The sequence below is a fragment of the Toxorhynchites rutilus genome, chromosome 3 (genome assembly GCF_029784135.1).
Source record: "Toxorhynchites rutilus septentrionalis strain SRP chromosome 3, ASM2978413v1, whole genome shotgun sequence".
Lineage (NCBI taxonomy): Eukaryota > Metazoa > Arthropoda > Insecta > Diptera > Culicidae > Toxorhynchites > Toxorhynchites rutilus.
This window is the reverse complement of record NC_073746.1, coordinates 211,817,266-211,835,437: the sequence shown is the minus strand read 5'-3', so window position 1 is coordinate 211,835,437 and position 18,172 is coordinate 211,817,266. Positions and strand designations below refer to the sequence as shown.

The window sequence follows — 18,172 nt, the reverse complement described above, 5'->3', positions numbered from 1 at the left end:
TTGGGAAGCTTCAGATTCAGTACTCCGTTATACATTACGTTCCAGAGCGTTGGGCCCAGGATAGAGCCTTGTGGTACTCCGGCCGTTATATTCAACGTTGTCTGCCCCGTGCTCGTCTCGTAGACTAGACCTGACCTGACCTGACCTGACCTGACCTGACCTGACCTGACCTGACCTGACCTGACCTGACCTGACCTGACCTGACCTGACCTGACCTGACCTGACCTGACCTGACCTTATGTTTTCTAACCATATAACACTGCGACCAAATACATTTGCTTTTGTGATTTTTAAATCAAGTGTGACCTTATGTTTTCTAACCATATAACACTGCGACCAAATACATTTGCTTTTGTGATTTTTAAATCAAGTGCAATGAACTGGTGGTTATCTAGTTAGCATTAACCACTGGTGGGCTTCGAGTATCGAAGAAAATCTGGAAGGACGTTATCGTTGTTGAAAAATAATCTGCCAGTTCCCCTTGGGAATTGAAAAAAAAACATTCAAGCGAAAGAGTTTATTTTGATGTTTTCTATCCATATAACACTGCGACCAAATACATTTGGTTTTGTGATTTTTCAATCAAGTGCGATCAACGTAAGACCACGTCTTTCGGGATGTTTACCCAACAATTTCTCAAAAGAGAAATGGGTGTTCTGAGAAAGGATGAGCGAACGCAAAAATAATGTAGACTAATTTGATGCAACAGATATTTTGTCTATTGGAAATGTAATACAAATCATATCACAATACAAGCAATGTATTATGCATTATACAACTTTCGTGTGATTGCTTTTTTTGCTAAATATTGTGCCTTCAACGTAACGCTCTCGTTTTCGAAGTCCCCCAAATATTCATTTATTCATTCATTCAGAATTGATTCAGATGCAACTAAAAACAAATGATCACGTCACCCTTGCGGTTATACCACAGATATAACCTACTTCCTGTTTTTTTTTCTTACATACGAGGTGTGTTGAGAAAATGAAGGGAGTTTTGAATTTTGTTATGTTAACATGCATGCCCATGACATTTTCAGCTTTATTCATTGTTTAATATGTCCGAGGCAGCACATTAGACCTGCTTTCATGATCTCGACGTTTAAAACGTTAGTTTGTTTGTTGAAAATTTTAAATAAAGTGTAGCAATGTTTGCGAAACGTTAACAAAGGCGTTGATTCTGCAATGACTAAACCAAGAATTTACATTTTTCGGATATTTTGAGCCAACAACAGTCCTCCATGTGGCTTTTTCCAATTTTCCAAAATAAAGAGAACCTTAAAGAGTCGTCGTTTCACAAGCATATATGACGTTAAAAGCGCATAACTGAAAGAGCTGAAGGCTATCCTCAAGAGATGAGAAATGATTCGAGGGCTGGAAGAAGCGCTAGCACAAGGGCCTAATATTTACTGGGGACTATTGTGAAGGCGTTATTTTCTGAACACGCTTGGTATTGATGAATGAATAGTTTTGTTTAGAATTTAATTTGTTTAAAAACACTTGGAAAAATGGTAGTCGCTAACCGATCTTTTGAATTGCAGAGGCTATCAATAGCCTGAAATTTTTGTGTTTTGACAACTTCGGGAAGACTATTACAATTTGTTTTCTACCAGTTGGTGTGGTGAGAAATATAGAGCCCGAATAAGAATATTCAAAAATTGTGTTCCAAAACGAGTCCAATGAATCTACAAATTCACAGAATTATATTGCTTTTTGTCGGCGTGAAGGTAAACTTGACACCTAACCATGCCGCTCTCACAACCGAAATATTAAATCTTTTCCTGAAGAACAAATCACGCCAATAGTAATGAAAACCATCTGACACGTCTAGAGTATACCTTTTCTCATAAATGAAACTGATCTGTCAAAAGTACACAACTAAGGCGATTTGACAATTGTTTTCTTGGTCTTCCAGAGAAAACAAACAAACAAAAAAGAGACAAACAAACAATAAAAAAACAATAAAAAAACAAGAAACAAACCAACAAACAAACAAACAAACAAACAAACAAACAAACAAACAAACAAACAAACAAACAAACAAACAAACAAACAAACAAACAAACAAACAAACAAACAAACAAACAAACAAACAAACAAACAAACAAACAAACAAACAAACAAACAAACAAACAAACAAACAAACAAACAAACAAACAAACAAACAAACAAACAAACAAACAAACAAACAAACAAACAAACAAACAAACAAACAAACAAACAAACAAACAAACAAACAAACAAACAAACAAACAAACAAACAAACAAACAAACAAACAAACAAACAAACAAACAAACAAACAAACAAACAAACAAACAAACAAACAAACAAACAAACAAACAAACAAACAAACAAACAAACAAACAAACAAACAAACAAACAAACAAACAAACAAACAAACAAACAAACAAACAAACAAACAAACAAACAAACAAACAAACAAACAAACAAACAAACAAACAAACAAACAAACAAACAAACAAACAAACAAACAAACAAACAAACAAACAAACAAACAAACAACCAAGAAACAAACAACCAAGAAACAAAGAAAAACAAGCAAGAAACATACAAATAAACAAACAAACAAACAAGAAACACACAAACAAACAAACAATTAAACAAGAAACAAACAAACAAACAAGGAACAAACAAACAAACAAACAAGAATCCAACAAACAAACAGACAAACAAACAAACAAGAAACAAACAAACAAACAAGAATCCAACAAATGAACAGACAAACGAACAAACAAACAAATGAACAAACATACAAACAAACATCAACAAACATACACACAAACAATAAACAAACAAATGAACAATAAACATACGAACAAACAAACAAACAAACAAAGGAAGAAAGAAAGAAAGGAAGAAAGGAAGAAAGGAAGAAAGGAAGAAAGGAAGAAAGGAAGAAAGGAAGAAAGGAAGAAAGGAAGAAAGGAAGAAAGGAAGAAAGGAAGAAAGGAAGAAAGGAAGAAAGGAAGAAAGGAAGAAAGGAAGAAAGGAAGAAAGGAAGAAAGGAAGAAAGGAAGAAAGGAAGAAAGGAAGAAAGGAAGAAAGGAAGAAAGGAAGAAAGGAAGAAAGGAAGAAAGGAAGAAAGGAAGAAAGGAAGAAAGGAAGAAAGGAAGAAAGGAAGAAAGGAAGAAAGGAAGAAAGGAAGAAAGGAAGAAAGGAAGAAAGGAAGAAAGGAAGAAAGGAAGAAAGGAAGAATGGAAGAAAGGAAGAAAGGAAGAAAAAAGTGAATAAAGAATGTAAGAAAAGGAAGGAAGTAAGAAATAGAGAGAGGGATAAACAAAGTAAGATAAAAAATGTAAAAAAGAAGAAAAAGAAAGAAAGGAAGAAATAAATAAATAAATAAATAACGAAAGGAAGGAAGAAAGAAAAAGAGAAAAACAGATCTGGGATCTGCTCGGTATAAAAACAACAGAGAACACACGCTCGAAATCATATTTGCTTTTGGAGGGACAATCGCAAATTATTATAATGAAACACAATAGAATACATTTTTAAACATTTTATTCAATCTCAATCAAATTTTACAATCAACACAACCAACCAAACAACTAAGAACTGAATTTTTTTTGTGTTTTTGGATAGGGAAAAGCCTCTGTGAGTAGAACAATACAAATATTATTTCTCACAAAGGCATAAAAACCCTATCATCTTTATTTATCAATAATAATAAAATAATACAATTAAAATAATAAAAAAATCAACTAATAACATAAAAATAAAATCTGTAACAATATAGCAGCATTAACTCATTATTTTAAATTATTATTCTAAATTTAATGAATAATCGATTCCGACACCTCACCAACAATAAACAGGAAGAATCGAAAACAGCAACGACTAAGTAGGCTGACTCTCGTTGCCTTCAGCCGACGATTCTCCTGTTGCAATTTGTCATTTTCTATTTTTGCTTTCCAGAGATCTCTTTCTGCCTTCAGCTTCCTGAATATGGCATCTTCGAGCTCTGAAATATTTATCGGTTCCCAATCAAACAGATCTTCGTCGTCATCCGCGAGATATGTTTCACTGGGAACTAACAGCGGCGGAGTCTCGTCCTCAAATAAATTAACATTTGATATCATTTTATCCCAATAGCATACCTGGTAATTGTCACTGGGGACTAAAGGTGGAGGAGTTTCATCCTGAATCCAGTCCTCGTCTGGATAAACGTAATCCTTATTCCATTTCTGATTCCATGTCTTGCCACACTGAGAGAAATAATTAGTAAATATAACGAATTTTTTGGTAAATACTACCAATCTATAGTCATTTTCGACCGTACTAATAAACACATATGTCAAGCAGAACCATGATTCGGAAGCCCAATATCGGCTACATTTTCTCGCCGAAAATGCACGTATCAGAATTATATCCTTATTATACCTCCGTATTGCCTTATGGGAACAATGAAAATGGTTAATACGCGCTTTTCTCACCAATTTTCAGATATGACAATATCCAAGCTTACTAATGTTATCGAGTAAAATATACTAAACTCTGGTAGGGATGCGGGTTTGTTGACAATATGTACAAAAAATTTGTACATTCTACTAATTTTGCATTACCAAATGTATTCAGTAGTTTTCGACCGAGGATTTTTCTAAGGGCAGCAACTAATCTTTCTATATATTTGAATCATGTAAAAATGGGGTAATAGTGTTTCTGAGAGAAGAGCAAAGCACGCGTAAATAGATCAATTCACTTATCAGACCATGTGGCGCTTCACTGACACGAGTCTTGGAATACATTTGAAAAAAAAAATTACAATTCAATACTAAAGTAAAATGTATGAACGATGTGTTCCGATGAATAATTGCAAATATAAATATATAGAGAAGGTGTATTTGCATATGAAGTAAAATTCCGATTATGCGCGAGCTTAACATGAGCAAATTTGTAATACATGCGAATTGGGGTTCTTTTGGTATTAACAAGTTCTTCCGCACAGCAACTCGATGTTGATAATTCCTTAATATTTTCCTTCGTTGATCGTATTGTTTTCACATATTCCATTGGAGAGCCTTAGCCCTTCTCTTTGTTGGCCGAGGCATATTGATTGAGTGTAATACTTTAATACCTATATTTAATACTTATATGTAATACGTAATACTTATACTTTACTTTACGTTTACTCATTTTGAAATCAGAGGCAGCAGTGGCAGGTTTCCGAGCTCTGCAATACAATTTTCTTAACCAATGTTAAAGTTGCTAAAGTTTACATTACACCCATTAAACGTAAAAATAATAATTGTATTGATATCAACATAATTTTATTTTATTGATTTTCGTGACATGAAACGCTGTGACTCAGGAATAACATTTTATTGAGTGGTTTTTATAGCTGTTTCGATGATGTTGTCTGACATCAGTGTCGAAAAAATAACGATGCTCTCACCAATGCAAACAAAACCATTGCGGAAAATTGAAAAATGAAAATTTAACTTTCAGAGCACTAGCTCGAGTTTTCCGACGTTTTTCACTATACAGTGCGACGGCAGATGAAAATTTCATATATGGTGAGTAATCGATTAGAGTTTGGTTGATATTACTTGATGGGAAGTGTGTGAAAGCGATCATTTTCTTCATACTGTTTCGCAAAGTTATTGATTTTCGGGCGAGAGGTGAGGAAGGGAGATGGAAGAAATGAGCGCCATTGTGGCAGCAATTTGTGGCTACCTTCCACCTTCACCTAAAGGGCATTGGAAAAGTTTTTACCGATCTGTGTTTTGCTTTGAACCCGTATCAGATTTAATCCTCAGCCTGTAGAGTGTCTCGGTTGTTGATTGGTAACAAAAAAACTGAGAAATTCTATTGACGGTTACAAGCCCGGAATTAAAGCAGAGCACTAATAAAGTAGACCGTTACTTCCCTAGCCACTTCATGATGCAAATGAGTGAAGCCGTAAGACAAATTAAAAAAATATAAGGGGTTGTGCCTACGACACGACCGCTTTTCCGACGTAGAATTGCGGAATTATATTATTTAAGGGTGGACCCCTGTCTAGAAGGACGATAAATGATGAATTTTCGTGATTTTTTTTTTGAAGTGAAGTGTTCGGGTAGTTTGGTTATTGTTTGAGGTATATTTGAAGATGTATTTTCCATTGTTTGAGTGTACGAACAATGATTATTACGCTGTTGACAGCTGGATGCGTAGATGCTGTCTGAAAATCGGTACCTAGCTGGTGGTATCGGTTCTGAGGCAGCGGGGTGTCGCAGAACAAATTCGAACAAATATTTTGAAACTTTAAGACAATACCTAAAGCGTAAAATAGGGGGTTTTGAAAATTTGAAAAATTGCCAAAATAGCGACCATTTTAGTAACAAATAATTATTTTTCATGAAAAATCGCTGTTTTGAAGCTCTGAAAACATCGAAAAATGAGATATACAAAAAAGGCTATGTAACGCTTTAGATAATTCGGTCGGTCGGATTCGGTCGAGTAGATCCTGAGATATCGATACTACCAGCATATGGTTTCGAGAAAAACGCGTTTAAAAATTCGTACAGCAATACACTGCGTTTCACAATTATAGAACCACTCATTTTTTCTGAGTTTCCAGAGATATGTACGAAGTCGGTTGAATTGAAGTATATAGTGTAGAGTACAATAACTATTATCATTTATAAGATATGCCAATTCAACTTTATTGTTGTGTTCAGGCGCGAAACATTCAAAAAACTATAATTCCAGTGTTTCATAACTATAGAACCAGATGGAAAAACTCTCACTCCTTTACAAAATTAACGTCAATTTCACATAAATTACAATAAGTTCCTAAATTGCAATAAATTCTTAGTTCTCAATCAGTTTTAATAACCCATTCGGGGTGGTTTTGACTAAGCTGCGCCATCAGTTTGGTCAGTTTATTTACCAGATCAAAACTCAATCAAGAACTTATGAGGAGTAATCGTACGAATAGTAGATGCAGCTTACAAGCAGTATAAGTGATTTGAAGAGCTTAAACGAACAGTATCTTCTGCGTAGAACGAGATACACACTACAACATGGCGAAGCTTAGTCAAAACCACCCCGAATGGGTTATTTAAGTTGATTGAGAACTAAAGAATTTTGTGCTCCCGTGGCCGAGTGGTTAGCGTCATAACTAACATGCCGGGTGTTCGGGTTCGATTTCCATACTGGTCGGGAGATTTTTCGTCAAAGAAATTTTCTCCGATTCGCACTGTGGTCTCGCCTATTCTAGAGCTTGCCTTTTGGAATACTTTCAAGGCATGTTATTTGGCATAGAAATCTCAGCTAAGTACTAATAAAAAGGATACTTCGTTTAGATGGCGTTATTGCCACTAAGAAGAAGAAGACACTTACTGATGAAGGTTTTCACATAATATTGCAGCTAAATTTGAAGAAAGATAGGAAGAAGTTGGAAGTCAAAGAGCGAATTGTAGAGCGATTAGAAAAGATTATTTTGGTTGATGGAACAATTAGGATTAACATGTTTTCGAGAGGAAATTATGTTTCTACTTTTACAATGTAACCGAATTCTTGTACTTTGAAAGTACAATTGTATTCAGTACCTTATTTCTTATCTTTCAAATCAAAACAATAGCCTCGTTTTGAGCAGTTTTAAAATTTGGGCCAGTTTTAGGTAAACGGATCCCAAAACAATAACGGTTCTATAATTTTGCCATAATTGGGATTTCACCATATGTATAGAATAATCATATTCTTCGTTCACCTTCTGAGGGTTTCTGGGTCAACTACCTAACACCCAGGATCGTTAATTTTTACACGTCGTTCGAGTGTAAATTCTGATTTTACACCCTATTAAATCATATTACATGTTGAACAATAACTAATGTCAATATGCAATAGTAGGCCGGAACCTTTTTTTCAAATCTTGTTGCAATCGAAGCAAGCATTTTGTTGATGCAATAATAATTCACACTGAGGGTTATTACAGCAAGATTGAAGGAAGCATAATAACCATCACCACCAAAAATGAAGCAAGCTGCATTTTCATCGAGGATTCCGACAGGATTGAGGGTTCCAAAAAACTCCCGGACCTACCAGGAAACTGTGGGTGATGGATGTGGAGCGAAACGGAATCGTTTTGCGGGCAAGGTAAGAAAAATCATTCCGTAATATGTAGCAAAATGAAACTAAAAAATTTGTTTTTGCAGATCGTCAAAAATGCAAACAACCAACAATCGGAGCTGGAATCAGACCCATCAAACATTGCGGACAGGACATGGAATCAGCTATTGAATAAGGAATATGTTTATCCAGACGAGGACTGGATTCAGGATGAAACTCCTCCACCTTTAGTCCCCAGTGACAATGACCAGGTATGCTATTGGGATAATATGTTTTCAAATATCGATTTAATTGAGGACGAGACTCCACCGCCGTTAGTTCCCAGTGAAACATATCTCGCGGATGACGACGAAGATCTGTTTGATTGGGAACCGATAAATATTTCAGAGCTCGAAGATGCCATATTCAGGAAGCTGAAGGCAGAAAGAGATCTCTGGAAAGCAAAAATAGAAAATGACAAATTGCAACAGGAGAATCGTCGGCTGAAGGCAACGAGAGGAGTCAGCCTACTTAGTCGTTGCTGTTTTCGATTCTTCCTGTTTATTGTTGGTGAGGTGTCGGAATCGATTATTCATTAAATTTAGAATAATAATTTAAAATAATGAGTTAATGCTGCCTTATTGTTACTTCTTTTTGTTGCAGATTTTATTTTTATGTTATTAGTTGATTTTTTTTATTATTTTAATTGTATTATTTTATTATTAAAGATAAATAAAGATGATAGGGTTTTTATGCCTTTGTGAGAAAGAATATTTGTATTGTTCTACTCACAGAGGCTTTTCCCTATCAAAAAAACACAAAAAAATGTTCAGTTCTTAGTTGTTTGGTTGGTTGTGTTTAGTGTAATAATTAGCTTGAGATTGAATAAAATCTTTAAAAATGTATTCTATTGTGTTTCATTATAATACTTTGCGATTGTCCCTCCAAAGGCAAATATGAATTCAAGCGTGTGTTCTTTGTTGTTTTCCGCTTTGTTGTTTTTATACCGAGCAGATCCCAGATTTGTTTTTATCTTTCCTTTTCTTCTTTTCTTTCTTCTTTCCTTTCATTATTTATTTATTTATTTCTTCCTTTCTTTCTTTTTCTTATTTTTTACATTTTATTTCTTACTTTGTTAATCCCTTTCTCTCTTTCTTACTTTCTTCTTTTTCTTATATTCTTTGTTTGTTTGTTTGTTTGTTTGTTTGTTTATTTAATTCTGTCTTGTTTGTTTGTTTTTTTGTTTGATTGTTTGTTCATTGTTCGTTTGTTTTGTTTGTTCGTATGTTTCTTGTTTGTTCGTTTGTTTGTTTGTTTGTTTATCTGGTTGTTTGTTTGTGTTTCTTGCTTCTTCTTTGTTTGTGTGTTTGTTTGTTTCTTGTGTGTTTGTTTGTTTCTTGTTTGTTTATTTGTTTCTGTCTTGTTTGTTTGATTATTTGTTCATTGTTTGTTTGTTTTGTTTGTTCGTATGTTTTTTGTTTGTTCGTTTGTATATATTTTTATTAAGGCTTATATGGCGTCATCCTAACGGGGCCGAAGTTTGTTTGTTGTTTAATTGTTTGTTTCTTGTTTGTTTGTTTGTTTGTTTGTGTGTATGTTTGTTTGTTTGTTTGTTTGTTTGTTTGTTTGTTTGTTTGTTTGTTGGATTCTTGTTTGTTTGTTGGATTCTTGTTTGTTTGTTTGTTTCTTGTTTGTTTGTTCCTTGTTTGTTTGTTTGTTTGTTTTTTAGTTAGTTAGTTAGTTAATTTGTTTGTTTGTTTGTTTCTTGTTTGATTATTTGTTTCTTGTTTAATTGTTTGTTTGTTTGTGTGTTTCTTGTTTGTTTGTTTGTTTATTTGTATGTTTCTTGCTTGTTTTTCTTTGTTTCTTGGTTGTTTGTTTGTTTGTTTGTTTGTTTGTTTGTTTGTTTGTTTGTTTGTTTGTTTGTTTGTTTGTTTGTTTGTTTGTTTGTTTGTTTGTTTGTTTGTTTGTTTGTTTGTTTGTTTGTTTGTTTGTTTGTTTGTTTGTTTGTTTGTTTGTTTGTTTGTTTGTTTGTTTGTTTGTTTGTTTGTTTGTTTGTCTGTTTGTTTGTTTGTTTGTTTGTTTGTTTGTTTGTTTGTTTGTTTGTTTGTTTGTTTGTTTGTTTGTTTGTTTGTTTGTTTGTTTGTTTGTTTGTTTGTTTGTTTGTTTGTTTGTTTGTTTGTTTGTTTGTTTGTTTGTTTGTTTGTTTGTTTGTTTGTTTGTTTGTTTGTTTGTTTGTTTGTTTGTTTGTTTGTTTGTTTGTTTGTTTGTTTGTTTGTTTGTTTGTTTGTTTGTTTGTTTGTTTGTTTGTTTGTTTGTTTGTTTGTTTGTTTGTTTGTTTGTTTGTTTGTTTGTTTGTTTGTTTGTTTGTTTGTTTGTTTGTTTGTTTGTTTGTTTGTTTGTTTGTTTGTTTGTTTGTTTGTTTGTTTGTTTGTTTGTTTGTTTGTTTGTTTGTTTGTTTGTTTGTTTGTTTGTTTGTTTGTTTGTTTGTTTGTTTGTTTGTTTGTTTGTTTGTTTGTTTGTTTGTTTGTTTGTTTGTTTGTTTGTTTGTTTGTTTGTTTGTTTGTTTGTTTGTTTGTTTGTTTGTTTGTTTCTTTGTTTGTTTGTTTGTTTGTTTGTTTGTTTGTTTGTTTGTTTGTTTGTTTGTTTGTTTGTTTGTTTGTTTGTTTGTTTGTTTGTTTGTTTGTTTGTTTGTTTGTTTGTTTGTTTGTTTGTTTGTTTGTTTGTTTGTTTGTTTGTTTGTTTGTTTGTTTGTTTGTTTGTTTGTTTGTTTGTTTGTTTGTTTGTTTCTGTTGTCGCATGTCGTGTGTCATATGTTGCATATCCCATATCGTATGACGCATGCCACTTGCATCATACTGCATGTTGCATGTTGGATTCATCCTGATAGCATGTTGCGAGTCGCGTGTCGTATGTTGTATGTCGCACGCATGTTGCATGGCGCATGTCAAACGTTGCTTGTTGTATTTCACTTGTTGCATGACGCATGGCGCAAGGCACAGATGGTATGTTGTTTGTCACATGTTGCATGTCGTGTATTCCGTATTACATGTCGCATGTCGCATGTTGCATGTTGCATGTTGTGAGTAGCATTGCGTTCATCTCAAACCGCATGTCATGTTGCTTGTTATATTTGGCAAGTAGCATGTCGAATGCATCACAGCTGTGATTGAAGGAATTGACAAAAAGGGCAGGAGTTTCGTAATCCTATGTCCAAAAAGCAAAGTAAAACGACTGCAAGCATACTTTTGAACACATTCCTGGAAAGGAATATTATGTCTCATTTGATCGAAACATTTGTAGCAGCAGTATTAGGAAGAAAAAAATAGTTTGTCAGTTTTGGGGTTTCATTCCACCATTGCAATAAAATTTCCTAGATACAGACCCCGTTCGATTTTGACACGGTTTGATTTCGGCGTATGTGCCAAAAACGGACGGTTTTGACGTAGGACTACGTCTAACCGGAAGATATAGGGGGTGTAATGGAAATCTAGGCACTGAACAAGTAGGAAAAAATGCAAGATTTGGAACGCTTATAACTCGAGCATTTCTCAATAGATCGCAAAGGTTTTTGCATCAATTGATAGGAAATATATCTACGCATCTATCATAACGAATAACATTTCATTTTTCTTGAGATAAATAATTGAATAATTGTGAAATATCAAGCATTGTCCAAATGCACTAAGTGCCCATTTTTGATTGGTCCATTTTGTGCTCCTCAAATCGTACCGACCAAAACGGGCAACCAGAGCAGCAGCGAAATAGAATGAAGCACGATTGGAAACGAAAAAGAAAAAAAAATGAACGAAACATTGGTCGCAGTCTCACACATGCGTAATTCTCGAGTCAGCCAGTCAGCTTAAAAATCCCCGCTCCGCTGCCGTAACGATCATTCTCATTCAAACCGTACACCACATCAGTTCGCATCACAACACATCAACAAACCAACCAAGCAGCCATGTCTGGATATGGCAAAGGAGGAAAAGTGAAGGGAAAGGAAAAATCCCGCTCGAACCGTGTCTAGTTTCAGCCGCCGAAGTGATCGAGTTAGCTGGCAAAGCTGCTCGCGACGATAAGAAAAACTGCATTCGGATCAGAACACATTCGGTGGACATCAAGACAACAGGCAGTTGCAGCGAGTGGCGAGTGGCAAACGCAATCGCAAAACGGCAGCAGGTAGCAGAAGAAAAAAGGTTTTCTTATACTTTGGTGGCAAATCCAGAACAAGACGGCATCGAGGGCGTTCGAAATGGTTTTATTCAAAACCACGAGTACAAAGTTTTCTAAATTGGAACCATTCCATAAAACAAGGCGCTTATCAGGGCCATTAAACCTTTCAAAAAAGAGTTTACGAAATACAGTGCTTTCTAAAATAATATCCAAAATAATAATAAAACACAAATTGATTTTTTCATAATTTGTTTGCCAGGATCTGATGAGTATGTGAATTTGGCAGTTGTTCTGAGCTTATTGATAGTTGGGGACTTTCCTGATTATTCAATTTTCACCAATTCTTAAATTGTTTCCAGATTGAAAGTACAGTAATTTACAATTAGTTCGACATTTAGCTAATTGGACGGACATATAATGCGACATAATTAGTTGGACATTTTTGTAAACATAGAGATCCAAATTATGACCCCATATTGAAAGCCGACACTATACCACTGTCATCGCAAATGTTCAATTACAGGTTAAAATCGCCTCCAATGCGACACTGAGTGGTGGTAATGCGACGTGCCATTGAATGTAATTTACTGTACAATATGTCACAAGCAGGATGGGAAGAAATTTTCCAACTGTGGAAGCTGTGGCGAGTGGCAAACGCAATCGCAAAACAGAAAGTTTAGCCGAACAAGATGGGGATATCGAGTGATAACAAAACAATAAACTCTTTAGATTGAAGATAATTTTGTGATCCTGAAAAGGACCCTTTTTAGCCTTCATGTGAATCCAACGAGCGAACAAATCGTAATGAATGTATTTTTTTTGCCATCGCTGCCTTTTAACGCTCTTTCGTTCGTCTCGTTGGACTCGCCCCTTTGGCTGAGTCTGCCGATTTGTCTCTATCCTGTGAGCGTGTACCGCTAAAGTACAAAACGCGCGGATCCACTGAAAAATATATCATTCTCTTTCAAACCGTAAATCAGTGTGGTTGTGTGGCATCATTTCACATCATATCGCATCAACGGATTGGTGCCGGAGCACCAGTATACCTAATAGCGGTTATAGAAATTCGGCCGCCGGAGTGCTCGAGTTGGCTTGCAAAGCTGCTCACGACAATAAGAAAACCCGCCTACAGAACAGAGCACATTCGGTTCGGAGGCAACAATTAGTTTCAGCGAGTGGCAAACGCAATCGCAAAACGGCAGCAGGTAGATGAAGGAAAAAGTTTGTTTATACAGACTGCTTTAGTGACAAAACCAGCCACCGTAAAACACCGCGCTTTTCAGGACCATTAAACCATTCAAAGAAAAGTTATTAAAAGTTATTCACAATACCAATGCATTCTAAAGTGACATAATATGACATATAATATAAACTGATTTATTTTGTTTTTTCTTGTTCTTGATTGGTGGTTGGGGCCTTTTAAATTGATCATTCAGTTTTCACAAACCCATGCTTGGTTTCCGAATTAAAAGTGGCTTCAAATTACAACACATTGTATGCAGCATGGCATTAACGAATTTTCTCGGTAGCAAGAACTGCTTTCTTTGGTTGATAACTGATGTTGAAAATTGACTGACGTTACATCTGCATTGTATAGAAAATTAACTAAGGAGCAACATGATGAGCTATGTATTTCCTGCTGCTCTGTTCTTATTTTAAAGGACTTTAATCCGAAGGTCATCCGTCCCTGTATTTATTGTTGGTTTTTCAGAACGCTTCTAGCTCGTTTATTTCTCGACAGATCGTAGAGTTCGTCTCCAAAACCTCAGTTCTTTTTCATGTTTTATTTACTTTGTATGCGGAGACTACAAATCTTACAATTCATTCGTCTCCGAAACCACAGTTTAAGGTACGGTAATGTGCTCAATAGTGAAATATATGATAGTGAATGAGCTGATGACCATCTATGCATTCCCTATCACAGCCATCATTTTTATTGTACGATATGTGTATACGCCAAAAGATGCCCGGCGTTGAACATTTAATAAGTACAAAGCCTTCAGAAAAAAACAAGAATCAAGTTTGTAAGAAAAACGCAAAAACACAACACCAAAGGTTCTTTTCAGAACCCCCAACATGTTCATGAAGAGTAAACAGTAAACTAATCCATTTTTCAGGTAGATAGGTAGGTATTCACGTAGGAGAAGAAAATAAAAAAATATATCCGAAATATATATTTAGCAAAAGCTGTCCCCTTTGTATAGTCCTACGTCACTCCGGTTATGTCCCCGACATTACCCACCCGTCTTTTTTTTCATAAATCCTGTTTTTTAGTTTTCTCGCCCTTCATTCAAACAATTTGAGCTCTACAAAAGAAAGAAAATATGATCCTTTATGTTGCCAATATGAATGGCAAGAATCGGTCAACTGGTTCCGGAATATCGCCGGAACATGTTCCGGTAATATAATGGGTATGACCAAAGTAGTTCTTAGAACCGTACTATGCCCATCATGTGACACCTTGTGTTGTGTAGCAGTTTGACAAACACACGGGATTTAAAAACTAGTTTGGTGGTCATATCTAGTGTCTAGGTCGTCATAGGCCAGATTCGGACCTTTTCCTGTTGCGTTCCGAATACTCCCGGGTGGCTATTCTATTATTGAACCTCTACTTGAACAACTTGGTGAACATAATAGGTGTATACGATATTTCTGGCCTCATCTGCCTGTGCCCCAACTTCCCCCAACTCCTTGGCAATCCATTGTTTTGCTTCGTTGTATTGCTTCTGTGTGGTACTCTATAAGAGTACGTCTAATATCAACAAGTATTCTCTCAAATATATATTAACCGCAGTCGTACACTCAACTGTGTCGACATAATGGCGGTGTAGAAGTCCGACAACGCATAAACCGTTGCGCAGCAACCGTTGGCCCTTCAGTTCACTTTTCACCATCACCGAGCACGAGGTAAGACGTTCCTGCATCAGGATAGCTACGCTGGGTGATTCCCCAAACAAGCACATCCGAGAAACTCACACATATAATGCGCCTAACTGGCATTGCATGCAAAAGTGGAGGCCATATACATACATGGCAAATGCTTACCGAATTTGTTTGGATGAATATGCAACTTTGATCGGCTATAATAGCGATTATGTTGAAATTGAATTGCGATCTAATATGAATATATTCATGAATTGTCAAAGCACCAAATACGACTTTTGCCATACTCATATACGATTTATTACAGACATGAAAAAAAACAAATGGCGCAAATCAGGAGCAATGGCTCACCCCTATTTCCACAACAGAACGGACTTGTGGAAAGCTATATGCTTAGCTTAGAAACAAAGCTATGGTGAGCGTTTCGATGAACAAAACTAGTTACGTAAAAGAGTTACGGGAAGCGATCCACGCACATAATGCTGCTACTCACAGTGTGACACAAGTAGCCCCTGAAGAAGTTATGTCAGGAAGAAAAATAAAGAGGGGAATACCGCTGTTAAATTTTGAAAAAGTTTATATCGACGACGAAGTTCAAGAGATCAAGAGGCTAAAATGAAAGGCAAAATACGCGAGGATAACCGACGGGTCGCACGACAATGTAGAGTGAAACCCGGCGATACAGTATTAATTGAACGACATACACACGGAAAAGGCGAATCTCGGTTTTCTTCTGAAAAATATATCGTTACTGAGGAGAACAACGGCAACCTCACGCTCAATGACGTAAACGGGCATGCAGTGAAACGTCACATCTCTCAAACCAGGAAGGTTTCCGAATGGCGAAAACCTGAAGCACCACTTGTGGTCAAGAATCTCCCCGGGAAACATCCCATACAACAAGAATCATCACCCTCTCGGAAAGCACGGGAAAGAAGAGCTCCAGCACATTTGAATGATTTCGTTCAGTCAGTTGACACCGATTAGTATTCCGGGAATTCCTACCTGAAATAAATAAATTAATGTTTCTCTAGATATATCTATTCTAAATAAATTTGTTATGCTGAACCATAGACAGGTATCAAGTCTTTGCGTCTGTTTATTTCATAACGGTAATCAACAAGGTCAACATGACACTGTGAGAACAAACAGAGAAGAATGAGCTTCAACCACTTTAACCGATGATCATTTGTTTACTCTCTGATATTATCTGGTTTTTCGAAAAATGTTATTTTTTTAGTTTTTGTTTTCATTCAGTAATTCTCTTTGGTGCACTTCATTTCGCATGTATTCCTGACGGGGGAATGGTCAGCAGCATTTTTCGGTATCACTCCCAGTGCAAATACAACAAGACAAAGGTGGCTACTCGATTAAAAATCAGCGTGTGAAACATCAAGTCGATATTAATTGAGGATTATTTGATCGCCTATAAAATATTATTTTCAGAAATATTGCGCATTTCACATCAATTTGTACAAACGGAAGCAATTACTTTTATGAACATAAACAATTTTTTCCGTTTTAATTTTTTTTTTTTTGAGAAAAGGGAAGATGTGTGGTACTCTATAAGAGTACGACTGATTTCAACAAGTATTCTCTCAAATATATATTAACCGCAGTCGTACACTCAACTGTGTCGACATAATGGCGGTGTAGAAGTCCGACAACGCATAAACCGTTGCGCAGCAACCGTTGGCCCTTCACTTCACTTTTCACCATCACCGAGCACGAGGTAAGACGTTCCTGCATCAGAACAGCTACGCTGGGTGATTCCCCAAACAAGCACATCCGAGAAACTCACAGTATCATTGGAATGTTACTTTCTTAAGGTGAATGTCGATGGAAACCACAGAGGGCTGCCTCTGCAGTTTTTCATCCAGCCACCCCACATTTATCGAGGTACACATTTCAATAAATGCAAACGTCTCGTTTTTGAAAGCCATATGGGCCCTTAGTTTTTCTAATTATAAATATCGGAAATTTGTGAGTACCCGTAGCATTCGCGCATGGCATAAGGGTTATTCTATATTTTTCCATCCTCAACCCCGAAGCACTCTTCAGTGTATACCATAGTGTACCCGAGGAGAACAAAAACTAAAATATTCGCGTCATGTAGTTTTTTTGGTTGATTCCTAAATATTTTTAACCACTGAAAAGATGAAAAAAATATGAAAAAAAAACCGTTCGTTTTTGGCACGGTTCGATTTTGCCAATACAAAATATTCGGGAGTGTTGCCGAAATCGAACGGGGTCTGTATTATGTTTATTTGAATTGAACATTTTCGATGCAATAAAATTCATAGTCGATTATACTTCATCTGTTGTTAAATTTATGATTCCCAAAGCTGATAATGATTCAATATTGATGCAACACGTTATGATTAACAACTATAAAGGTAACTCAGAAATAGGGTATCTATTTCGGATTTCTATATTCAAAAGAAATATACTTTTTAGTAAATTGGGATGTGCATTTATGTTTTTGGGGTTTGAAATTGTCAATAGCCATATCTGCTTTGCACGATAAATGTGAAAGAATTTATAACATCTGGTAATTTTTTTGAAAAATATATAAATACCCATAGTTTTGTAGTGAGTCTAGGGTGACAAAATATTGCAGCAGTATATCATGACCAACAATGTTTGTTTTGGTAATCAATTTATTTTCACAGAATTCCAGCGTGAAGTCATACGAAGTAATGGTCATTACGTTGGTTTAAATATCAGGTTAAGCACATGTACAGCCCGGCAATAACAAACCCGAGAAACAGAATATTCACATTAAACAAGTGATTGAGAATTCCATTTTGGGAAGAGGTGGCAACGTGCAGAGTGTTGATGTTCAAAATCTGTCACCTGGCGGTCGTCTGTTGTTGAATAACGAACGCTCTGCAGAAAGGAATGTATTCGCATGGTGTAACCAATATCACTGCCCACCTTCGAACGACAGCTGGAAAGGTGTCCGCAAGATAAGGCACTCTCCTGCGTGCTCCATGTTTGTATGCACCGAAAAAGGCAATGAAGTTGTTAATCATAATTTATAGCAAAAAATTAAGCACCGTTC

At 35.8% G+C, this 18,172-nt stretch overlaps 1 protein-coding gene across 1 annotated transcript in view; it reads left to right on the top strand.

The window, feature by feature from the left end:
* Nucleotides 1–8,629, top strand: part of LOC129779356 (uncharacterized) — a 30,466-nt gene extending 21,837 nt beyond the window's left edge. The window contains exons 2-4 of the mRNA XM_055786769.1: nt 7,940–8,100; nt 8,160–8,324; nt 8,392–8,629. Of these exons, the coding sequence (XP_055642744.1) occupies nt 7,978–8,100; nt 8,160–8,324; nt 8,392–8,451 (348 nt within the window). The 5' untranslated portion in view covers nt 7,940–7,977 and the 3' untranslated portion in view covers nt 8,452–8,629. The remainder of the gene's footprint in view (nt 1–7,939; nt 8,101–8,159; nt 8,325–8,391) is intronic.
* Nucleotides 8,630–18,172: the final 9,543 nt, after the last annotated feature.